General features: G+C 40.1%; 1 protein-coding gene across 1 annotated transcript in view; it reads right to left on the reverse strand.

Annotated features, from left to right (window-relative positions):
- LOC308083154 (CUB and sushi domain-containing protein 3-like) overlaps positions 1–23,266 on the reverse strand; it is a gene marked incomplete at its 5' end in the record, with an annotated part of 383,054 nt that extends 359,788 nt beyond the window's left edge. Inside the window, one exon of the mRNA XM_080425319.1 lies at positions 23,089–23,266. Coding sequence (XP_080281445.1) covers positions 23,089–23,266 — 178 coding nt within the window. The remainder of the gene's footprint in view (positions 1–23,088) is intronic.
- Between the last annotated feature and the right edge of the window lie 4,278 nt (positions 23,267–27,544).

The raw sequence follows: 27,544 nt of genomic DNA on the forward strand, positions 1-27,544 counted from the left end.
TAGAACAAATTATCTCCTCACAACTTCTCACTCACCTATCTAATTACAATCTGTTCGAAAAATTTCAATCCGGTTTTAGAACACTCCACAGTACTGAGACAGCCTTGGTCAGGGTCACCAATGACCTTCTAATGACACTAGATTCTGGGGACGCTGCAATACTGGTCCTCCTTGACCTTAGTGCGGCGTTCGACACAGTTGACCACGCCATTCTGCTGAGCCGACTGGAGTCATGGGTGGGTCTAGGGGGTAGTGCTCTCCAGATGATGAGTTCCTATCTTACAAGAAGGACTGTCTCAGTGGAGATAGGAAATGCCACCTCTTCCTCCGCCCCCCTCATTCATGGTGTCCCGCAAGGATCAATTCTTGGTCCACTACTCTTCTCTATTTATATGCTTCCTCTAGGTCAAATAATCAGAAAACATAACATTCATTTCCACTGTTATGCCGACGACACCCAACTATACCTGCCACTCAACACCTCAAATCCCAACTGTCTAGCTTCCCTTAAAACCTGCCTGGCCGACCTCCAAAAATGGATGTCTGCAAATTTTTTACAACTCAACTCTAACAAATCAGAAATTCTCCTGTTTGGCCCCATCACCTCTAGATCCCAACTTCACAACTGTCTTGACTCCATGTCAGCAAATGTCACACCAATAGCCAAGAATCTGGGCGTACTACTGGACTCTGAACTCCGTCTTGAGGCTCAGGTAAAAACGGTGGTTCGTACCTGCTTTTTTCATATTAGGAACATACATAGAATCAGACCAATACTCTCCACCCCTAACCTTCACAAAGTTGTAAATGCTCTTATTTCATCCCGCCTAGATTATTGCAATGCCCTATACTCCACTCTCAATAAAGGTTCCATACACCGTCTACAATTGGTACAGAATGCCGCCGCCAGACTCATTACCGGAACTAGGAAATCTGAGCACATAACCCCGGTACTGGCGGCACTGCACTGGCTGCCTGTAACTTTTAGAATAGATTTTAAGATTTTATTGTTAACTTTTAAAGCTCTTAATGGCCTGGCACCACATTATCTCACTGACCTGCTCGTTCCCCATGTGCCTGTCCGCCGCCTAAGATCCTCTGACGCCGCCCTATTAGATGTCCCTATATCTAGGCTGGTGACCAAGGGCGATCGGGCCTTTGCCGTCAGGGCCCCTACCCTCTGGAACAGCCTCCCATTGGACATTAGGGTTGCAAGTTCCATTGCCATTTTTAAAACCAAATGAAAGACCCATTTTTATAGAAAGGCCTTTTTAACCTCTTAACAGCAGAATCTCGGTGCTTCTCATTTACTCACTGATACTGTTGTGTGTTGTTTTTATTGTTGTAAAATTGTATTTCATTGTTCACTGTCTGATTTTAAGTTGTTAAGCACTTTGTAACATTGTTTAAAAAGGTGCTATATAAATAAAGTTTATTATTATTATTACCTGGAGGCCACAATAACCTGCCTGACCTGGCGGAGACCTGTGCTCCGAGGAGCACTTTTTCTAGTTTTTCCCTCTTACTTTGCAACCCTTTCCTCCTTTCTCTCTCCATCTTTCACCCTACTCTCCCATCAACCAATCCTTCCCTGCACCTTTCATTAAGCCCTGCATCTCGCTCTCCATTACTAGTTTCTGCATCTCTCACCCGTCAGCTGACTTTCTCATCCTCCCATCTAATATCACATCCCTTTTTCTATCCCCCATTTTTCCTGTCTGTAAGCTACACTGCAAAATCCTGAGTGTTAATTTAAAAGAAATAAATGAACACTGAGGATTTTACTGCGCATCCTTTATGGTTTAGAGTCTGATTCGGGGTCCCTCTTTCTACCCAGCGAATTAAACAAGCTTGTAATATGTTAAGCACTGACATCTCCATAAAAGCTGTATCTATAAAAAGAAAACTGTAAACATTCATCATGTTGCTAAGACTTCAAAGGGAAAAGCGTCAACGTTGGCTTCTTCACACAGGAGAAAGGACATGCATTAAATCCATTTAGCGCAAAGGGGCTAACATGTTCCCTTGTATTTCTGTCGTCACCAAGTTGCCTGCCACCTCCATTGTGTCTTACATTCCCCAGGGTTACCAAAGAGACGATCCTAGCTCCATGCTGCAACACAACCATAAATTGTGATGAGAAACCACATTAACAACACGCTGTGATTGCACAGTAGGGAAAATGGGGTTTAGAAATACGAGTCGGTATCATAACACATAAATCTGGCAGAAACGGGGGCCTCAGCAGGCAGGCAAGCAGGCTGACAGACAGCCCGAGATCGGTCCCAGCTGTTACTCAAATCGTTAGATTTACCCCTGGCCTTTAGACAGACACACACACACATGCACCAACCACGCACCGCACCCTTCATGCTCATAACTGATTATTAGATTTGCGCTGCAAACAAAGCGAGCAAAATGGCGGTCATCTCCCATGCTGATGAGCACTCTGCGGGTGTGTGGCTGTCCCCGTCTGTCAATCCGTGTGTGTGTGTGTGTGTGTGTGTGTGTGTGTGTGTGTGTGTGTGTGTGTGTGTGTGTGTGTGTGTGTGTGTGTGTGTGTGTGTGTGTCTGTCAATATGTATGTGCTGCAACCCACAGGCTGTGTCTGACAGACTTCTCTGTCTTGCATAGAGACTTTGGGCAGAATAATCCTGTTAATTAAGCATTATTTAGTGGCCCCTCTCTTGTTGGCACAGAGATTGATTTACGCTATTATTTTCAAGGCCTAACTTAATTAGTTACAGACAAGATAGACCATTAACAGCAGTTTACCTTGTGTGTGTATGAAACAGAGAGCTGGCACAGGTTCGAATTCGACCCAAGGCGCTTTGCTGCATGTCAGCCCCCCTCTCTCCTGCCTTTCCTGTCTCTCTGTCTCTCTCTCGCTCACACTCTTACTATCAACAATAAAGGAGAAATTAATATACTGCATCAGAATTAGCTTGATGTGTGAATATTATGATCACAATTAAATTACAAGATCTGGGAATTCTGTATTTTATGAAAAAGGATTGGTTAGTATTACTCAGCTGTTTAAGCTTCTTTTTTTTTATATATAAATGTATAAATACATTTATTTGTTTATTGTTTGGAAAACTTAAATATTCAGGACACTGCTACTTAAGCCTTTAGTAACACTGCACATTTTAACCCATGTTAAATCACTGCAGTTGAAATGAAAACCACTGAAATCCTCTTCCAAGCCTACAGTATAGGAACACCCTCTGTAACATGACAATGCTGACCTTTGATGTGCACTAGTACTTGGGGTGTTTACCGCCAATCTTTTTTGGGTCTGTCACATTGCTCGAAGTCACAGTGGGCCAAGAACCTAGTGTACATAATGGTCTCTAGGTGAGAAAGAGCAAGAATAGGTAAGATAACTGACTGAACCACATGCTCCTTGTGAGGGTGAGGACCTGAATTCGAATCAGACTCCTCCTGTCTTGTCTGGCATGCCTCTCCTCTCTCTGCCCTGGGTTTCCTGTCTCTCTACGCCAGTAGTTTCCAAACAGTGTGCAGAGGCATACTGGTGTGTCGTGAGACGTCAAGTCCAGTTGAGCTTTAGGATTTTGGGACTACCACAGATTATTGTTGCAATATAGTATACAAAAAGTTCTGAATTATCTGAACTTTTTACACACTCATTTCCAAATACAGATTCAAATGCTATACCCTAATAGTCAGGGGATATTAAAAAAATCTTGGAATAAATTCCTTACCAAAAAAAATCTTCACCAATGTGTTTGTAAAGGTGTCTAGTAACACATCTCACAAAGACTGAAATGCAGTTTCCCTAGGAGAATTTGTGACAGCTCCTGAAAGTTGGGGTACCCACCATAACCTTATGCGGGGGAAAAAATCTAAATTTAATTCTGTTTTAAGTAGCATGTGAGGGGTAAAACTAGGGTGTTTTGCACCAAAACCACTCCTTGGGCTAAAAACGGTCCAATCTCAATGGGCTTTTTACACAAAAAGTATACCTGGAAAAGGATGGCTATGGCCGTTTTTAGCCCAAGGAGTGGTTTTGGTGCAAAACAAATGCTTGCAATGGATTCAGAATCATAAAAACACCCTAGTTTGCCCCTCACATGCTACTTTTTTCCCGCATAAGGTTATGGTGGGTACCCCAACTTTCAGCAGCTGTCAAAAATTCCCCTAGGGAAACTGCATTTCAGTCTTTGTGAGATGTGTTACTAGACACTTTTACAAACACATTGGTGAAGATTTTTTTTGGTAAGGAATTTATTCCAAGATTGGAAATTTTTCTGCTAATATCCCCTGACTATAAATATGTTAACCCCTTTCAACCTGACATCCCTATTTTGGGCAGGTCATTATAGGCAAAAAGTTTGAATTATTATTTAAACAGCAGTTTAATAAACAGCAGAAAAATAGCACATCTACAAGATCACAGTGTGTAACACCACAACATGTTGTGAGCTTGTGCATGTAGATCAGCTGCTTTCTGTAAAGCTTGTAAAGCACTGCTCTATACCCTGTTATCTGAAATAAAGAACAAAATGCCCCCCAAAATAACTTTACTAAAATAATACCCAAAACTATGTTTTCGCTTTCATTCTGTTGCAGGACAATAGAGCAAAGCGCTTGGAACACCAATTGGAGCTAATTATGCATGGATTTTTGTTTGCGTTCCTTCATCCCTCATCACACATCTTTATTAAAACACACGCAAAGCCCAATATCCAAAAGCCAACTCGGTTGTGCACTGTTCCTCGTCTTCACTAACCTTTTTTGGCATGTAATATCTACTGTAGTCTCCCAGCTTGATACGCCATTTTCCCAAAGACTAACTACAATGTTTAGTCAAGGACACCTCTCCCCATGGATCATATTTCATCATGTTTGTGATGATGGCCGATCACCTAATAGAGGGAGAGACAATACCACTGCTCCCAACAATCAAAGTGAGAGTGTGTAAAAAGAAAAACTTGTATTGATTTGCACCTGACCTTAAAGGTGAGTCAGCCGACAGAGAGATATCCATCAGTGAAGCCTGGTTACAAAGCTCAGAGCGAACAGACAGAGTCCTTACCAAGCAAAACAAAGGTCAACGAACACAGCGATGGGCTTCATTTGCTGCAGGATTTCTGCGTCACTGTGCTCTATTTCTCTTAAAGAACAACAGAAAAAGAAACACAAGAGTTTTATATATAGCTGCTCCCTTGTGTTGCAGGGTATTGATTTCTGGAAGTCAAGTTTTAAGAGGAAGGATAAGTGCAACAATGTGAAATTAGTTTCATATGCAGTTTCATGGCTAGCAAAAACAAAAAACTTAAGTGACCAACTGATGGGAGATGAAAAATTACGTTTTGTTGCATGCAAACTGTGAATCTCAAGGGCCCCAGTTTTATCGCTGCAGCACTTATCAGTGATTTTGTTTGTAGAGTTCCAAACACTTTTCATACGGCTCTATGACAGCCTCTACTATGGCTCAACAAAGAGAAAATAATTTCTCATCAGCACCACCAGGAATACAGCAATGACAGCTGCTAAGGCTGAGCATCAGTACAATATTAAAAGAAATGGGCTTTTTTGATCAAAAATACGCAGTGTTTTATGTTCTCAGTGTGATGGAGTGTGTGCAAGCCCCCAGGACCAACTCTGTCTCTCCTTGTTTCTTGGTCTTCTCCCCCTGTCAGCAATTGGTTCAAATATCCCAATTCTTAATAGAACTCTATGGTTGTGACTAGAGATTAGAACACTTTTAACGGAAGAGTATGCAAAGCTTCATTTTATATACCGTTTTAACAGTGGACATTTTGAGAGGTAAACACAGCTGAAGTAATAACACATTAATTGTGGGGGTGTTTCATTTAGGTGTTACAGTGCCAGCAGTGACAGTTTACTTCATGATGCCAGTGGCAAACAGAAACATCTAAATGAAGCGCAGCCATGATTAACATTTTTTCCTTCAATGTATATTACCTGTCAAAATATCTCCTGTGAAAATGGTCCATTGTTCAAGTTTGACATTGCAAACAGTTCTACAGTAATTAGCTTGGCAAAAAACCCACCTCATTCCTTTTAAAGTAGGCAGTTAAGTCTGATTCCACTTTCAGTGTAATCGTGGATTTGGGTGGTGAATTTTGTGGTTTGTGAAATTAGTTGTTTTTATGGCGTTTTCACAATAAAATGGCAGCCGTACAAGTAGAGCTCTAGGCTATTGTTTGTTGTTCCCAGGAGCTAACAGCAGTTCGCTGACTGCTTTGGAGTTGCTCGCACACAGTTCAGACTTTTGAATAATCGTTAACATATTGTTTGGAAACCCTTGTTTTACTCCCCACCACCTCAACGGCATTGAGAGACATAAAAAAGGTACGTAAAGTTCTTTAGTCTCTTCTAATATAATGCATCTATCATGCGCTCTCTCTCCCTCTCTCCAGGCTCTTTCTCTAAGCCCCCTAGATTGGGTTCAACTCACTTAGCAGCTTTCTGATCTAGTAGAGCAGCAGTTAAAACTTTGCGTGACCAGACGGGCGGAAACAAGAGCAGAAGAGCGCCTGTGCTCCTCCAAAATGATTCCCCTTGGCCAGAGGCATCATAATTTGTTTCGTTTGCCATAATCGTTTTGTTTGGTATAATAATGGTTTGGTATATCCATGTTTAATTTATTCCAACTCGTAGCGTGGCTGGCGAGACTACTTGATTCGGCATTCATGTGGAGGAATACGAACAAAGCAGCCCAAGTGAAAAAAAATGTATTTTTTTTGTGCTAAAGTATACTTTTAGCACAATAAGTATGTTAATTGTCAATTTGAACTTTTGTCAAAGCATACTAACAATGCATTTTGGCAAAAATATATTTAGCAAATATAATCAGAGTGCATTCAAAAATATATTTCTACAATGCACATTAAATGTCAACATGAATTAATTTGTCATTTAGCACATTTGTTAAAAGTGAACTAAACAAAAATATATATTTAATTCAATAAAAATGTACTTTTCAAAAGTCTATTCATATACTGTTTAATTTTAGTTTAACTTAAGTACATTTAATGTTAAATATATTTTTAATTATTATATTTTAAGTGCTTTTAAAGTATATTCATAGCTAATTATCCTCAATATGCACTTATTTTAAGATATACTATAATATACTAATTAAAAGTATACTTTTCACAAAAACTATTTAAAATATGTTCAAGTATATATTTTTGTAAGTATGTTAATGCCTATTGTATTGAAATTTCACTCAAGTACTACTTCGTAAAAGTACACTTTTCATCAGTGCATTTATAGTATAAGGCTGGAAAAATATACTGAAAAAGCATTATACTTAATGTTTGCTTTAGTATACTTTATAAGTATACTATTTATAAATATGTTCCCGGATGCTATTAGTAATATACTTTTTAACATTATACTTCTAATATACTTATTTTAAAGTGCATTCAAAACATATTTCTACGAAGCATATTAAACGTTAACATGAATTAATTTGTAATTTAGGACATTTGTGAAAAGTGTACTAAACAAAAAATATATATTTAATTAAATAAAAATGTACTTTTCAAAAGTCTATTCATATACTGTTTAATTTTAGTTTAACTTAAGTACATTTAATGTTAAATATATTTGTAATTATTATATTTTAAGTGCTTTTAAAGTATATTCATAGCTAATTATCCTCAATATGCACTTATTTTAAGATATACTATAATATGCTTATTAAAAGTATACTTTTCACAAAAACAATTTAAAATATGTTCAAGTATATATTTTTGTAAGTATGTTAATGCCTATTGTATTGAAATTTCACTCAAGTACTACTTCGTAAAAGTACACTTTTCATCAGTGCATTTATAGTATAAGGCTGGAAAAATATACTGAAAAGGCATTATACTTAATGTTTGCTTTAGTATACTTTATAAGTATACTATTTATAAATATGTTCCCGGATGCTATTAGTAATATACTTTTTAACATTATACTTCTAATATACTTATTTTAAAGTGCATTCAAAACATATTTCTACGAAGCATATTAAACGTTAACATAAATTAATTTGTAATTTAGGACATTTGTGAAAAGTGTACTAAACACAAAATATATATTTAATTCAATAAAAATGTACTTTTCAAAAGTCTATTCATATACTGTTTAATTTTTGTTTAACTTAGTACATTTAATGTTAAATATATTTTAAATTATTATATTTTAAGTGCTTTTATAGTATATTCATAGCAAATTATCCTCAATATGCACTTAATTTAAGATATACTATAATATGCTTATTAAAAGTATACTTTTCACAAAAACTATTTAAAATATGTTCAAGTATATATTTTTGTAAGTATGTTAATGCCTATTTTATTGAAGTTTCACTTAAAGGGATACTTCACTTTCACATAAAATAAACATTAAAAAAATATATTAAAAAAAAATGAAAGAAGTTATGGCAAAATAAAGGCCCCCTCACACATTAGTAGGACACTCTAATGCGTGAGGGGGCCATGAATTTTCCATTACTTTTTTCATTTATTTTTAATATATTTTTTAAATGTTTCCCCGTCCCGAAAGTGAAGTATCCCTTTAAGTACTACTTCGTAAAAGTACAATTTTCATCAGTGTATTTATAGTATAAGGCTGAAAAAATATACTGAAAAAGGCATTATACTTTACATTAGTAATATACTTCTTAACATTATACTTGTAATATACTTGTTTTAAAGTGCATTCAATATATATTTATACAAAGCACATTAAATACTAACATAAATTAATTTGTAATTTAGCATTTAAAAAAAAAAGTTCACTAATGTGCTAATACATTTTGAATGCACTTTAAAACAAGTATATTACAAGTATAATTTTAAGAAGTACATTACTCCTGGATGCTATTAGTAATATACTTCTTAACATTACACTTGTAATATACTTGTTTTAAAGTGCATTTAATATATGTTTCTACAAAGCACATTAGTAAACTTAAAAAGAAATGTGCTAAATTACAAATTAATTTATGTTAGTATTTAATGTGCTTTGTAGAATTATATATTGAATGCACTTTAAAACAAGTATATTACAAGTATAATATTAAGAAGTATATTACTAATAGCATCCAGGAACATATTCAAAATAGTATACTTAAAAAGTATACTAAAGCAAACTTTAAGTATAATGCTTTTTCGGTATATTCTTTCAGCCTTATACTATAAATGCACTAAAGAAAAGTGTACTTTTAGGAAGTAGTACTTAAGTGAAACTTCAATAAAATAGACTTTAACATACTTACAAAAATATATACTTGAACATATTTTAAATAGTTTTTGTATATATAGTATATAATAGTATATCTTAAAATAAATGCATATTGAGGATAATCTACTATAAATATACTGTAAAAGCACATATACTATAATAATTTAAAATATATTTAACATTAAATGTACTTAAGTTAAACAAAAATTAAACATTATATGAATACACTTTTGAAAAGCACATTTTAATTTAATCAAATATACATATATATATACTTTAATTACAATACTTACAGTATCTGAAGTACACTTTTGCTGATGTCATTAAAGTATACTATCATTACATTTATGGTGGCTAGAGGAAGTCCATTTCCCAGCATGCGCCCCAGTGCAAGCTGGGAAATGTGTGTTATTGTTCCTATTTGTGTTATTATTTGAATATGGGAATGCGTAGCGGGTTATGCTATGGGTCATTGATTTTAGTGTTTTGTTGTGGTGCTATTTGGTGATTTATGGTATTTTATGTAATTTGTTAGTAAAACCATGAGTGTAAATGTCTGTTTGTTTAGTCAGTCTCTCTCCCCTTTTCCCATCCTTGCATATAACGTGAGTGTGTTGTTGATGGTTGCACCAACCGAGAATTGTCATGGCTCTTACAGACAACTAAACCACAAGCCTCCACGTTACATTGCTCTTCCATTCGTGTAGGTTAATTTTGAAAACATATTAAATTTAATTTCTCAGAAGTATATTGAATATACTCATTTGTACTTTTTATAAAATTCAATTTAAATGATGTTGTTTGGAAACATTTAAGTTGTACTTAATATACTAAAAGTTGCACTAAAGATATGCTAAAACATATCATTAATATACTTTTATGTACTTTTGCCCCCCAAAAAATACAATTTAATTACAAATATACTTACAGTATCTCAAGTACACTTTTGCTGATGATCATTAAAGTATACTATCATTACATTTATAGTGCAATACCAATACATATCGATTACTAAATAACTATATACTGAGTATATAGAAATTATGTTTAAAATATACTATCAATGTATTACAAAAATATTTGGAGTATAAAATAAATGAATTTGAAGTATGTTTTTAATAGTTTCAAGTATACTATCAATTTATTTCAAATATACTTGGAGTGTTAAAACAATTAATTTGAAGTATGCTTTTAATAGTTTCAAGTATACTATCAATGTATTACAAATATAATTGGAGTATACAATAAATTCATTTGAAGTATGCTTTTAATAGTTGCAAGTATACTATCAATTTATTACAAATGTACTTGGAGTGTTAAAACAATGAATTTTAAGTATAATTTTAAAAGTTTCAAGTACATTATTAATGTAATAATAATGTAGTTAAACTATGACAATAATGTGCTAAAATATACTTTCGACGTAATAATAGTATATTTTACATTCACTAACTGTGTACTTTTTGTTAATTTGAGTTGTAGTTTAAATGCATTATTATCCCAAATTTAAATTGTGTTATTTTGGAAAGACTTAAGTTGTACTTAGTATATTAAAAGTTGAACTAAAGATATTCTGAAACATATCTGTAATATACTTTTATGTACTTTCCCCTCCCAAAAAAATACAATTTAATTACAAATATACTTATAGTATCTGAAGTACAGTTTTGCTGATGTCATTAAAGTGTACTATCATTCAATTTATAGTGTATTACCAATACATATCAAGTACTAAATAAATAAATATAGAGTACATAGCAATTATGCTTAAAATATACTTTCAATGTAATAATAGTATATTCTAAATTAACTAACTGTACATTTAGTTAAATTGAGTTGTAGTTTAAATACATTATTATTACATTGAAAGTATATTTTAGCACATTTGGATTATAGTTTAAATACTTTATTATTAAATTGATAGTATACTTGAAACTATTAAAAGTATACTTCACATTCATTTATTTTATACTCCAAGTACATTTGTAATACATTGATTGTATATTTTAAGTATAATTGCTATATACTCTATATATATTTATTTAGTACTTGATATGTATTTGTAATGCACTATAAATGTAATGAAAGTATACTTCAGCAATTGTACTTCAGATAAGTACATTTGTAATGAAATTGTATTTTTTTGGGGGGGGAAAGTACATAAAAGTATATTAAAGATATGTTTTAGCATATATTTAGTTCAACTTTTAATATACTAAGTACTACTTAAGTCTTTCCAAAATAAGACAATTTAAATGTAATTTATAAAAAGTACAAAAATAGTATATTAAGTATACTTCTGAAAAATATATTTAGTATATTTTTTTTTCACTTGGGAGTGCCAACCGGATACCCAAACATTTGGGGAATTCTACAGTAGATGTGGCCTAGGTCGGATCACACTAGTCAGTTTGGAATGTAAACCAGCCTATCCGCCGTGTGGAAAAGTCTGATGACACAAGGTTAAAAGCCCCCCTCTCCTTCCCCCGGCTACAGTTTTGTACAGTTTTTGTAGATAATATTAACCACTTGAACCCCAGCATCCATATTCTGGGGGGAGCATTACCCCCAAAATATCCGATCTACAAGCTCACAAGGCGTCGCTGTAGATTTTTGGCAAAGAGATTTGGTGCAGATAGAAAAAAGTGGTCCAAGTACAGAGACAACTCCAGTTCGGTCCAGTTTACTAAGTCAAGAAGGTTTAAACTGTGGTTAACTAGAAAAAGTGCTCCTCGGAAGCGGAGGACAGGTCACCGCCAGGTCAGGTAGGTTATTGTGGCCTCCTGGTGGCGCTTTAACAGGTCGATTGGAAAATTTGAGGCAGAGGTTCTGCTCTGGCATCCAGGGAGTGTGTGTGCACAGTTTCGTTGCGATCGGTGCCGGAGATTAGCTGCTTGCAGACGGACGGACTGACGGACACACACACACACACACACACACACACACACACACAGACGGACGGACGGACGGACGGACGGACGGACGGACGGACAGAAAAACATAGTCTCGGCCACGCCTTCGGCCTGGCGGAAAAAACAACCTGAATCATAGTATATGAGCTGTTTGAACAAAGTGTGTCCCTTATCAGTTGAATAAGGGACACGTCTTATAGTTTACAAATAAGGGAAGATTCCTTATTTAAAGGGACAGTTGGCAACCCTAGTCGTATGGTGGCGTTGCGCACCTAGCTGATGTACAGGCTCTACACATAGCAAGGTTGGGCTTAAAACGTAAATACATATCTGAAGGGAGTCCCGCTCAGTAAGCGGAAGTCCAATAAGTACTATTTTGTCTTTCCTCTTCAAATCGATCTATTCAGTTTCTTTGTATTTTCCCCTTCCCACTTTGCGTTTTTCTGCCTGGTTCGTTAGTTCCTATCCATCTCTGTTTACGTGCAGTGTAAATTATTGTTCATATTATTATGAACTTTACATCTTTGTCGCTCATGTATTCTGTATTCATGAGGAGTGTATAGAATGTACATTATAAGAGACATGTTCTGTAGGCACAGAATATGCCTTATTTTTTCTCACACATAAAATGTACATTATAATTAATTCTCCCGATCTTTCAAATCAATATGAAACTGCCCATACTGTACCACACACACACACACACACACACACACACACACACACCCCCACACACACACACACACACACACACACACACACACACACACACACACACACACTTTAGTTAAGCTTAAGTAGTAGTCCTCCCAAAGTGTACAAATCACCCTATGTGAAGCATATAAATGAGGAATTCCCTCAGCGACACCGCCATACACTGAAATATAAATCAGGTGGCCAACTTAGGACTTTAAAAAGACTGCACAAGCTCATCTCCAAAGAGGAGCATTTGCATCTGCATCGCTATGCTGCACCTTCACAACTGATCGAATGTGCATTATCATGCCTGCCTGCCTGCATGGTAAAAGGGAATTGTGGTCCACACAACAGAAACAGAAGAGTGGCTTTCTAGTGAACGACTATTACCTCATGAGAGTGTTACTGCAATTTGGAAAAGGGCTCTGAGATATTCCATTTGGTGGTTTTAAATTGCCAACCAGTGAGGTGAAAAATGCACAAATCAAATACACTGCCACACGGAAACAAGTAATGGCGTGCGCGCGCGAACACACACACACACACACACACACACACACACACACACACACACACACACACACACACACACACACACACACACACACACACACACACACACACACACACACACACACACACACACACACACACACACACACACACAGCTTTTGGCACTACGGCATCCTACCACATGCAGAACCAGTAGTGTTTTATATAGCCACAGTAGCACCAATACAGTACATGCTGAAAGTGCTACTTGGCCACTTGGCATATTGCACCCCATGCTAGACTACCACTGTGAGAGCTGCAGTACAACCCAAAGCTGACAGCCAACAACACAGCTAATAGGACACTTGTCTCTCCAAACCTCCAGTTTCCAAAACAATAAAATTGGCATTTTACACAACCACATAAGTGGAACAGAAAGTAGCACATAAAAAAAGAAAAACAACAATTTGACATAATTTTTCCACGAGCTGAGCAAGCATCCTGTGGTTCCAAAGAGAGCCTTTTCGGATAGTGCTTGGCTGCTTGCATGTCTTTAAAAAGAAAAGCTACATTAAAATGCAAAACAAAAACAGCACATATTGAGATTAACGGTAAAAAAATCCTCAGTAGTACAGTAGCTCCACAGGCCAGACCAAAAGGCCAAAAAACTAAGCATGGATTCCTAGAATGGCACGATTAGTCAATCAATGATTTTTCCATTAAGGGCACAGCAGTAGTCTGAAAATGTGTTTTGTCAGCTGAAAAAAACTATAAAATAAAGAAATAAAGAAAACTTGTATCACCATAGGATTGATCCATTTTTGGTATTCTCATCTCAGAGCAGATCACGGCTAAAACAAATATACTGTAGTCAAGCTGATTGCGAATTCAATCAAAGTGCCGTGTTAGAAAGTTAATAACTTCCTAAAGCAATGACAGCCTTTTGTGTAAATTCTGGCAGTTGAGATTATAAGGCACTACTTGAATTACCAGATAATGTTTCCCAAAAGAAAAGGCAATGTATTTCCCAGCCGCGCTGTTTTTTTTTGTGATGCGATCCCACCTGTGTGTGGTGCACTGAGGCTATACACAAGGATCGTGCTGCAAACCAATTTCCCCACAGGGACAAATAAAGTATCTATCAATCTATACACAGGTACACAGAGTGTATTCAACTGTCCCACTGGGTATTCAGAGCACTCTCACCTATCAGTTTAATTACTACTGAAATAGGATGGGAGGGATACCACCTCTACTCAGCAGTGTACCATCTCCTCAATTACCTTTCTATCATGGGATCTCATTTGTTTCACAGAACCCACTTTGCCCCTGTGGATAGCCTGGTCCCTATTTATGAATTGAATCATAGTCAAGTAGACACCTTTAGGCCAGTGGTTCTCAAAGTGGGGTCTGAGGACCCCCAGGTCTCCAGAGGGATCCCCAGCAAAATGAGGAACTATTGAATTTTACTATTATTTCACCGGATAGAGGTTAGCCCAATGAGAGAATTTAAGAAAAAAAGAATGACTATTCAGAAGACATGTTTCACTCTCTCCACTGTAATCTCCCAACACAGCAGACAGTTGCACTAAACAGACATCTTTTCAGACAATCTTTTCAAATGCCTAATACATTAATGCCTAATTGTTTTGGGGTTCCTTGACATGAAAATGTTTGAGACCCCTTGCTTTAGGCAAATACACAGTCCAGGGGTTGACACTAACGGTTGCCCGACTGCCCGTGGCAAGTAAATAAAATGTTCAGACAAGTGTGAGTTTACTTTCAGGTTGCCCGACGGGCAAGTGTGTTTGAGTGGGGAAGAAACAGACTTTAGTTTGCTATAAACACAACACAAGATATCTGTCTGAACACTTGGCCCCACACACACACACACACACACACACACACACACACATACACACACACACACACACAGCGTGCAGTGGCTACTTGGGTTGAATATGTTAAAATTAATGTTACCTATAATTTTGAAATGGACGGCATGTGGGCAAGTGCCTCTGAGACCTTAGTGTCTCAGAGGCCTCTGCAGTCACAGTAGTAGTTGAAGTGAGTAGATTTCAGAAGGTGGGTGCGCATACATTTTACCCAGATTTCTATGTTTCACCAATTATAGGCAGTAGGCACAACATAATTATCCTCGGAAAGAGGCATGTATACTAGTCTGCAAATACAGTCTTATGAGTTCATGTGAAATAATGACAGTGAAATGAGAAATGATGTATACCGTAAACATCATTACAAACAAGATGAATGAAATCATAACCATTTAAAACCTATAACTTGGGGTGTGTTACATTAAATTGGCAATCAGGACATGCATATGGGAGTATGGAATGGTACTGTAGTGGCTGTTTTGTTTGCTGCGTCTCACTTAAGATAATTGCCTTTCTCTCTTTGATTTGCTTCAAAACCCTGGTTAGCAAAATATGGTAACTGCATAAATAACTCTATTACAATATGTTTGCAAATTGCCCGGAGTTCACATTATCTTCTCTATCCCATTACCATTGGGTGGGCTTATCTCAAAACTCTAGAAAGCCATCAAGCTAGCCGGAGGTTTAATGCATTTAGACCGGGGACGCATCTGTGTCATTTTAAGATTTATTTGGCTATAAAACATTTTTAAGTCCAAAATTTGCTTCTGGGGTGTCCCTGGAACAAAATATTTTGGCGGGCAAATACATTTTGGGGGTCCTTGACATGAAAAAGTTTGAGAATCACTGATATATAGCAACATACGTTTAAAAAAATTTAGATGACATTTGTAGAATCCCCAGAAGCAAAGATTTGAGTTACAAATGTTCGCTTACAAATATATATTTTTCAAAGATTTGCACACATTTTCACGATTTGTTTAAAAAAATAGAAGATCTACAACCACGCTATGAGCTTGTATCTGCAAAAAAATGTAATAGCAAAAGAAATCTGAAAATGACTAATTCTTTCCTGGTCTTAATGGGTTAACCACAGCAGCTAGATATATAGCTATAGATTGTATCAGGGAATATGCCTCCACACAGCTGACAGAATTTAATCCCTTCTGAAAACTGCACCTGAGGTGCAGCAAACAGTCAGTGGCCCACCTTGAATCTCCAGCTTTGACTCTAAAGCAACCCTTCATCAGCCTATTTCATGTTATCTCAAGGAACGGTAAGCCACGATATTTCTTGTGGCTGACAGCAAGAATATCGCCAAACCTCCTCCGCAGGAGAACTTTGCTTATATTAAAAACTAGCACCCGAGAAGAACTGACCAAATCATATTTGGCAAACTAGCTAATCGTCCAAGGGAACTGTCAGCAGCATTTAACAGCCCAGCCCAGGCCTGAACCCATGAGCCGGAGGCCACTGGGTCAGTTGAGAAGCACTTATGCACACTACTTGGACAATCCAATTAGACACCACTACTAAAAGAGACATCAAGGGACCCAGGACAACACACGAGTTGCTGTATCCCACATAACAGCTAGCCTGGTCGCCAGAGAAAACATTGGCACTGAACGTTTCTGCACACCACAAGCAGGTGTGGGGTGGATTACCGAACGGCCCAATAGCTCAGGGGTCCCTGCATGCCTTTGCATGAACTGTCGTGGTTATTAAATTTACATTTCTTGTTAAAGGGCTTAGTCAATCATGTCAAATAGACCGGCACCTCTACTACTCAGGAACGATTGGGAATGCATGCCCCACCTGGTTATGCAATACCCATTGTACCCTCTGTCAGAGTACCCATTGTACCCATCTGTCTGTCCAGCCTGATCTCCAGAGATTACCGTAACATTGCACGGAACGAGTGCACTTCATTCCGTGGATAGTCGCCTAGAAACCCCGAAATTGCGTGCATATGTACGGCGAGTCCCACGGTGGGCGTAACCAGTCGCAACCCGGAAAAACCCGGAAGCAGAGCAGTCCCCACAACAAAATTTACGATTCTGTGCCTATCGGTACATAACTCAAACGGCGCTGAGTAGGCACAGGCGAACGTCACACCGTTCAGGACGGCAACTCGGTCGCCTTAGCTCCCTCGGTGGTCCTTCACGGGGTGACAGTTCGCCTGTGACTGCGCGCCTCCGAAATGGTTTTGTCACAAAGGGAGCGCCGTACATATGCACGCAATTTGGGGGTTTCGAGGCGGCTATCCACGGAATGAAGTGCACTCGTTCCGTGCAATGTTACGGTAATCTCTGGAGATCGGGTTGGTCTGTCTGTCTGTGTTTTTTATGTGCCCATATATGGAGATCTCTGACATCTGTCTGTCTGCTTGTGTCCCTTTTATGCCCATATATGGAGATCTCTGTATCTGTCTGTCGGTGTCCCTTTTATGCCCATAGGAGATCCCTGATGTCATATACCCATATATGGGCAATGATGGGCATGCCCATATATATCGGTTGGATCGGCGGTTCTGCAGAACTGGATCTCCATGTATGCCTATATACAGTATGGGCGTATCAGTCGGATAGGCGGATCTGGACAACCCAGAGCCACAAAAGTCCTACTGAAAAGTGATGGAATGGCCTAAACATTCACTTTGAAGATGTCACAAGGAACAAACCATCATGACACCATTTAAGTGAGTGTTTCGTGTTTTAAGCCTTGTTTATATTTTGTCCTACAACGTTACGTCACAATTCATAGAACACACACTGATCTACAGCCTCACAATGCGTCATATGCACGAGGCATTGTGACCAGCTATTTTCGGCGAGACACCTTCTTATATAATTGAGCATAAATTAGGCCATTAGTTGATGTGCTTTTGCAGGTAATTGTGTGTATGTGTGCTAAATGTATATGTATTTATTGCGCTGTTGGCTGCAGTCAGTGTGTGTGTGTGTGTGTGTGTGGGGGGGGGCTTTTAAGAGCCCATGCCCAGGGGCCCATTGTCTCTCAGTGACCCATGACCACAAGATGCTTTGAATGTTGACGTTTCTCAACCACACACACACACACACACACACACACACACACACACACACACACACACACACACACACACACACACACACACACACACACACACACACACACACACACACACACACACACACACACACACACACACGCGCGCGTACTATGCGCAATTTCAAAGTAGAATATAACTGATTCCCATCCTATTGGAATACAACTCGAACGCCGCTGAGTCATCAGTGCGGTCACGGCACTCGCTCTGCACGGGCACTCGCTCGGCTACGGCCTGCTCAGATCCCTCAATCCCACTTCTGACGGCACGCCTGCCTAAAAGCACTTGATACCTAGCGTCCCTATTCTGGTCATAATTTATATGACAAGAATATTTTCTATTATTTTTATAATAGCCAAAAGTAGTAGATCTACAAGCTCGCAACATGTTGCACGCATTGTGACCTTGTACAGTAGATCAGCTATTGTCGAGAATTTTGGTGTGGAGGGGAAAGAAGGAGGGAACCAAGTATAGACCCTATAGGGTCCCCCAGGGTCTATACTTGGTTCCCCCCTCTCCTAAAGAAGAATATAGGGTTTAAGTGGTTAAAATGGCGAGATTCCGAGTATGCTCCATTTCCAGAAATGTACAATGGCAACGTTCTTTCTCTGACGATTGGATTCCAGCACAGCACAAATTATTCATTTGAGTTCCGGTTGGACCCTACTGAGTCCTCCAAGAAACTAGCCACCACTTCATAGGGCTTCTGTTCTTCGGCTCGTGACTTGACAATCAAGAACCTGAGGGACAGGGGGATAACACCCAGCATTCCCTCCAGATAGTGTATAATTACACAGACAAATTGTAATCCTGATTAGCCCCAGCAGCCTTTCCCAGTCTGTTTACATAATCACATTGAGAGAAAGTCTTCATCAAGGGCTCTGTGGTCAGATTACTGTCTGTGCACAGCCCACCTGATTAACAGCAATTAGTGAGTGCCTGGTACTCAGTCACGGAAGCCTCCATTTTGCGTGTCAAAATGAGGGTGCCACGAGGAAATCTGAGGGGAAGGCATTCTTGCGGGACAGCAGATGCACAACGATATTAATTTTGAACAGTCTGTTAAATCCCTTTGATTCCGTGTACAAAATAATAACTATGGAAACACGTCTCTCTACATGCGTCCTCCAGTTCTCCAACTTATCATGTGAAGTACAGTACTCTGACTTCCCATGACAATTACATCCTCTCCTGCCTTTTTCTTCAAGGAAGAAGTCCCACAGGACCAGCTGAGAGGCGGTGAGAAATTGAATAGGCGTTCGGTCCCAGTAGATGCTCTGCATACTTGAGCCAAATTATTATCACAAATGTATTCAATTCATGAAAATACAAATCTAGTGTCTAGCCTTTATCTACATAACAGAAAGCACAGTAACATGAATGCAGCATTAAGAACAGATTTGGGAAAGCTCTATGGCTGCAGCTACTCCAAGCTGAGACTTGCAATATGCACTGTACATATATTAACTCTAACTGAAAACACAGAAGAAAATCTAAGTCACTTGATGGCATTTACAATCATTACATGTTAACAATTAACAATTCTGGATTTGAATGATATTGGTTGGGACGATGGAGGCAATGAGAGGGCGGGGAAAGAGCACACCCCTGGCCACCTTGCATTCTGGGCAATGAAGAGCAAAACAAGTCATGCTAATGTATAAGGAATTTAATTCATAAATGCAACTGACCCAGTTTCAGATAAAAAAGAAATCTTATCTCTGTACTGTAGTTCCATAAGTGACAGGCCCTGCAGTTTTATAAGGTCTCAGAGGATTACATGACACAGTTGGATGTTTCAGTTGTTTGGGAGTGGGGTTCTGTCATAAAACACACCCCCCTCCCCCTTTTTTCTGTCTTTTTGTCAAACACCATAATACCCGTTCACATATCCCCCAAAGACATAATGGAGCATTGTGGGATTCGGGGGGGTTGACCTTCCGTGTGCCTGGTGCTCTGTCATAAAATGTCACAAATTTCATTTTATGCCAAACCACAGAGTGCCAAATTCCAGACAGGTGACTGAGGAAACTTTGTGAACTGAGAACCAGAGCTGTGTACCGTGGGGTGGCCTCGGGTCACAGCTCCAAATGCAGTAATTCACAGTCAGTCATGGAGCACCTTCAGCAAACGACTGATATGCATACAGTACTTGTGTTTTGCCAGAACAGACTTTAGAAATGTCATTATCATGGCAGCAGAGGTGAGCCATTAGGCCAGGTCTAGTAGGGGCCCGTTCTAATTCTGCCAACATTGTCAACTGTCACAGTAGAGGAGGAACAACATCTGTATCATGATTCATCTTCACCTCTCTCTCTCTCTCTCTCTCTCTCTCTCTCTCTCCAGTCTTCCTTGCTCCTTTCCAAGAGAACACCCAGACCATCCCTCTCCCCCTCTGCTCCTTCCTCCTTCTTCTTTCTCTTGCTCTCTCCCTCCCTCCGCTCTCTCTCCCCCCAGTCTTCCTTGCTCCTTTCTAAGAGAACACCCAGATCTCCCTCTGCCCCTCCTCTCCTTCCTCCTCCTCCCCCCCCCACCCTCCTCCTGGCTGGCTGGCTCTCTAATAAGGAGCAGAACTAGGGGGATTGGCGGTGGCCCCGTGGTTTGACATTGCCACAATGTGGGTGGTGATGAAACAACGCTGTGCCTGAGACTCTGCGCTCAAATCGCCTTGGCTCATTCTTGGTGGGCGCTGCTGCTCTGCATGATACACATTTCATCCACCCCCATTAGACAGACATGAGAATTACTCACAGGGCGAACAATCTGCATGCAAATTGATATCTGCATGGGAAGTGGCTGTACACAAGGCGCACAGAGGCACGAGCTTACATCCAAAAGTATGCACTGTAAAAGCTCTGGGAGTGTAGACATGGAATGAAGTCGACAAACGAGGGTCCATTTCGGTTTCATTTGAACACTCTCGGGAGTTACAAATGGCTAAATTAACACTGAGGATTTTACTGTGTACGCACACCTGGTGTGCGCATGCACTCAAAATGGGACCACAGTGTAATTTGGGATGGGATATGGATTAGAACAGGCTATTTCACTTTAGCTCTACGTTTTATTTGTTTAAAACGTTTGGCAATGTGTGATGTAGTGTGTACTTTGCAACACTGTGTACATTTAAAGGTGTCTCTCACGCACACACACACACACGTTTGGCAATGTGTGATGTAGTGTGTACTTTGCAACACTGTGTACATTTAAAGGTGTCTCTCACGCACGCACGCACACACACACACACACACACACACACACACACACACACACACACACACACACACACACACACACACACACACACACACACACACACACACACACACACACACACACACACACACACACACACCTGGTGATCAAGAAAGGTTAATCTTACACAGATGCAAAATGTGTGCATACACAGACATTGTGAATGATGTCAATAGCCTAAAATGTGTCAGGGAATTGGATAGAAGGTGACTGTAGGTTTAAATAAGTGTCAAACACTCTGTCTAAGTGTCTCTCTCTCTCGCTCTCTCTCTCTCTCTCTCTCTCTCTCTTAGACACACGCACACCAGCGTGCTCGCACAGGTGCATGCACGCACACACACATACACACCTTTGCGCTATGTGCGTGCACTCTCTCTCTCTCTCTCTCTCACACACACACACAAGAGAGAGGGAGAGAGAGAGAGAGAGAGAGAGAGAGAGAGAGAGAGAGAGAGAGAGAGAGAGATTAAATATAATTGGTAACTTGGCAAGAACAGGAACGAAATTCTGAGTGATGATTTAGTAATGTGAAAATGTGATCCAGATGTGGAGGCTCGTTGACAATGACATGACATGATATCTTTAAGCTGTTGCAATGAGTCCACAGCCAAAACGTCATTTGCTAGATTGGAAATGTGCAACAATTAGTTTGGACTTATTTTACACAACTTAATAGCCAATAAAACAGGACGATCTGATAGAAAATGGCTCGGCAATTCGTAGATGCACTTAAAAAATTAAAAAGAGATATATACGCGTTTTGAAATGTATAGCCTATTATTACACCAAAATGGTATTGCAGCATGCAGGACAAGACCATTCTGGATGGTGTTGAATTTTTCATTTCGTTCAAAAAAAAAATGCAGCTAAAAGCAATGAGAGGAGGAAAGGCAACGATACATGTTACCTAACCGGCTACAGAGCGTATTCAAATCAGCAGCAGACCCTCCGAAAGACCCGCTGGAATACTAACAAGCCCACCTTAAATCATAGACACCTGCGTGGCTTGGCAAGTCCAATAAACACCGCGCTCGAACAAATTGGTGTCACGCTACTAATTGTCTGGGGGGCCTTTAAAATGTAACAGTATAGCCTGAAATGTCTTGTGAGAACTGACCGGACTCGATCCCAAATAATGGCTAGTTGAAAACATGACACTGACTGGGGTGTGAAATGTGGATTGCAGTATATGGGATACATGGAATATCTGTGTTTTTCATAGGAAATCTGCAGTGCCGTGCACTTGAAACCCCAACAATTGTGTAGTTAGTCTACTAAGCAAAGCAGCTCACGTAGCGCTATTTGAAGACGCGTAGGAGCTACTGCAAGAATATCTATTGAGCTGAGCCACTCAAAGCCTGCATTGAGACTGTGCCGCTAAAGCCCCAGAAATGCATCCCCAAAACTCCACAGCCTCCCCGCCGACAGACATCGTCTCTATGCCTGGTCTGTAACGCTATTGACTTGGCAATAGCGTTTATGGCAATTAAAAAAACACATTTACTGCAGCGACACGTACCTTTAACACAAGTGAACATCATTGAAAACATGAGATTCCAAAAAACAATTCCCGTTCTAATCCTCATCGTTTTAGATTGAACCAAGTCCCCGCGGCCACATTGAACGCATCTCCTGTTGAAAACGCCTGATAGTTCGATAGATCCGTCGTAGTATCCGTCTCTGTAGATCCCCTTCATGTTATCTCAAACTAAAACATGTACCCTCTCTGCTATGTCTCTCTCTCTCTCTCTCTCTCTCTCTGTCACTGTGGTGGGTTGAAGTATTATATTCCTTCTCCTGTCAGAGAGACAGCAATGAGCCGCCCGCGCCGCGCTATTATGTCAGCTGGTAGCGCGGTTTGAGTGCGTCGCTGCCGGAGAGAAGTGAGCAGTAGTGAATTTTAGGATGGGACCACAGCAACCTTGACGAGGACTCAACCATCTCTACTGAGAGGGACGTCAAGTATGTGTGCTCCTCCTGTCCGGCGCCACATTACTGCTGCACCCCCCCCCCCCGCCTTCTTATAATTCCCTCTATTTCTTTCTGCTAAGGAGAGAGGGAGAGAAAGAGACGTGCATTTGAATAGGCTACTGCATGTATCGATTGAATTGGGGAGAGAGAGAGACAAAGAGAGAGAGAGAGAGAGAGAGAGAGAGAGAGAGAGAGAGAGAGAGAGAGAGAAAATGTGTGTGTGTGAGTGTGAGTGTGAGTGTGTGTGTGTGTGTGTGTGTGTGTGTGTGTGTGTGTGTGTGTGTGTGTGTGTGTGTGTGTGTGTGTTGTGGGTGTGTGAGATAGAGAGGGAGGGAGGGAGGGAGGGAGGGAGAGGTCATCCTGCTCATATGTGACTGATGTGTGTGTGAGCAACAAATCACATGAAGTGTGTGCGTGCGTGAGTGTGTGCAGGGGGGGTCAAATACAGTGAGAATGCCTTCACCACAGGGCCTACATGATTTATGGCAGCAATGTAAATCAAAGCAATAAATGAACTAGGTATGTTAATGATAGCATTGGAGGGGGTAGAGTCAGACTTGGCCAGGCAGCATCTTTTCCGGAAAGCTGATGAAAGAAATTCGCCTGGTAGGCAATCTCACCATAACTCTGATTTTCATTTTGGAGATCGAACGGAGCCGTTATTGGGAGTGATAGCAGGGCTCGGCATTTGCAATGCAAAGATGGGACGTTGACGGTGGTATAAAGTAGGCTAAAGCTCAGCTGCAGTGGGCCTCTTCTGCCACCTAGCTACAGGAGAAATGCCGACCTCTTACCCTGAAACTGGAAGAGGGAGCAGTGAAGTGAGAGACTGCGGCCGATATTGCATATAGATAGAATCTCAACCTTTTCAGGCCGCGACCCCCCAAAATAATCGTATTTGAGCTGGGAACCCCCCCACCCTGACAAGCACTTGGAATTGTAGGAGTTGAGGGCTTGAGGCATTACATTTAGTTTGACTCGGTTCCACAGATATTGTGAAAATAGCAGATCTACAAGCGCACAACGCCTAGCAGTGAGGCGTTGTGAGCTTGTAGATCAGCTATTTTCACAATATTTGACTCTTTCTTATTCTATTTGACAATTTGGCCAATTTTTGACCAGTTTTTACAGTATTGTTGATTGCTTTTGATGAAGTAATGGTCTTTTTTTAGGTATTAAACATTTCTTAAAAGTCCTTAAATTGTCACTTCGCTGTCATCTGGGGACCTCCCAAAAAATTATGTGGGGATCCCCCTGGGGGTCCCGACCCACAGGTTGAGAACCACTGCTTACGCCACTGATAGAATGAACACTGTTCAGTCTGTATCACTTTAATGTGTGCTTCAACCAGGGATGAGTCAAAAATGAGTGTCTTGTTAGATGTATTACAGAAGTCAGAAGGCAATCTAGTAGTAGTAGGATAAAAACGGCTAGGATAATAACTTGCGGATGGAATGGAGCTGAATGTGCTTCTCAGTACGAGAGCTGTCCGTGGTGCTTAAGTTTCCAGCGTCTATCACCAGTGCCAGCGGCTTCGCTTGTTTATTACGTTTCGTTTTCGCTACCATGAAAAAAAATCAAGTATGCTTATATATCAATAAAACGTTATCAAACAAGTGTTTATCGAATGACTGAGTCATTCAAAATATTGTTTTGCTTTTTCTCGCTCCACTCTACACATCTTCAGCTGAGTCAATTCCCCCTCCAAATTAGACCTTCGAGTTTGTTTCATGTCCGACCTAATCTAGCCTACCTAATTTGAGGCACGTTCCCACAGCTGGTACTTTCCCTTTTGAAAATAAATAAATGAGAGTGAAACGGTGGGATCTATATCTATAATTTCGTCTAATTGCAGGCCAGTAGATGGCAATAGGGTTGTTGTAGTGTGGCGAAAAAATCAACAGCTATAATCCAAATCTATAGGCCTACTTGTAACCTAATGTTAAATATTAAGCAATGTTTATTTCCTACCTAAATTTATTTTTAATTATTGTAGTGTATGTGGTTATGGGGTTTAACCTATACAAAGTCTGGTTTATGATATAGTGAACTACATTTATTTGTCCTTACAGCAGTTGTTTTCAAAGTGGGTTCAGAGGACCCCCAGGGGTCCTTGCGGGGGTTCCAGGGGGTCCCCAGCAGAATAGATTAATATAGCATCAAAATCAGTTTAACCACTTTAACCTTATTTTATACTTTGGCTATTTGAAAATAGTCGCTCTGCAAGCTCACAATGTGTTGCAATTGCAATGCGTTGTGAGCTTGAAGCTTATTTTTTTTAGCAACACAAATCTTATGGGGGTCCCTGGAACAAAATATTTTCAAATAGGGTTCCGCGGCTAAATACATATCAATGGGGTCCTTGACACGAAAATATTTGAGAATCACTGCCTTACAGAATGAATATCTCAATATTATGGATTGTGTCTCATCCATTGTTATGTTCCTGTGAGCAACACGTCTGTAATTCTGTCGAGGTAGGATTAGTAACTATTTGTATCATAATAACCATTTCTCTATAGAATTCTTTATCTCAATTGTTTATGCAGCTGCATTAACCTACAATGCCCCTGCTAGTGTGAACTGGAAGATCCCTTATTCCCTACTAGCATCAGAATTCTTAAAGTGTGTACAGGCCCAGTGGAATCTGCTGGGAATGGATGGAGGCACTAGGCAGCTTGTCTTTACCACTGTAATCGACAGGTGGGCCCAGGAGAATGGGCTTCGGTTGTATTGATGCTTTTCTACACCCCCCGCTTGCCAGTTGATGAGCAATCGCACTACCACAGTCTCGTGGCTTGTGTGTGTGTGTGTGTGTGTGTGTGTGTGTGTGTGTGTGTGTGTGTGTGTGTGTGTGTGTGTGTGCGTGTGCGTGCGTGCGTGCGCATGTGCGTGCGCATGTGCGTGCGCATGTGCCTGTGTGTGGGGTGGCGTAGACAGACATTTCATCTACATGTGCTTCACCCTGCATGCTAGAGGTGATGTGTTGAATGTATGTATGAAACGTATTTGTTGAATATATGTGAGAGATTATTCACTGCCTCCAGCAAAACAGATGTCAGCTGGGATACAAGCCAGTCAGCAGGGCAGCCAGAGAGACAGCTAACCAGCTATCCTGCCGACTGATGAACCAGTCAGCCAGCCGAACAACCAGTCAACCAGCATCAGTGACCACATTGACTATTTCCTCGCCTTGGGGCACAGACTATTGGACATGTGAATCTCAACAGCATGTTCTGATTATCAGTAGTCATGTGTAAGGGCCGATGTCAGCGATGTTCCTGGGAGACAAAGGTCTCCTGTCTGCCCGGAAGGGGCCTGCTGGGGTTTTAAAGATGTGTGTGTGTGTGTGTGTGTGTGTGTGTGTGTGTGTGTGTGTGTGTGTGTGTGTGTGTGTGTGTGTGTGTGTGTGTGTGTGTGTAAGTTCGCGTTTGTATGTACAGTATGTGCATGCGTGTGCTTGTATATGTGTGGAGGGCAAGGTGTCATGATTAGGGGGTTGATAGAGTCAGCGTCAGTCCGTCAGAGTTAGATTAAGCCTGCCTGAATCCTCCAGAGGGCACAGTCTGGTCCTGACCCGCCTCACCCTGCTGCTAATCCATTGGTGCATTCTGCAGTACAGAGTGTGTGTGAGTGTGTTGAGGGGAGGGGGGGCTCTGTGTGTGTGTGTGTGTGTGTGTGTGTGTGTGTGTGTGTGTGTGTGTGTGTGTGTGTGTGTGTGTGTGTGTGTGTGTGTGTGTGTGTGTGTGTGTGTGTGTGTGTGTGTGTGTGTGTGTGTGTGGCTGAATAAGATGTTAAGATAGTAATAGTCCAATGTCATGGTCTGTCTCATCAGCCCTCCAGTTCCATGACCATTACTCACCTGTGGCCACTTCCCTAATCAGCTTGCTGTCAATAGAACTGGACACATTCTTCTCACTCACTGCCAGTTCCTAGACATTGTTGTCGTGTTTCACGTTTGTTATCCTGTGTTGCCTTCCCTTTTGTACCGGTGTTTTATTGTC

The sequence above is a fragment of the Gymnoscopelus braueri genome, assembly GCF_963280865.1.
Source record: "Gymnoscopelus braueri genome assembly, chromosome: 4".
Classification (NCBI taxonomy): Eukaryota; Metazoa; Chordata; class Actinopteri; order Myctophiformes; family Myctophidae; genus Gymnoscopelus; species Gymnoscopelus braueri.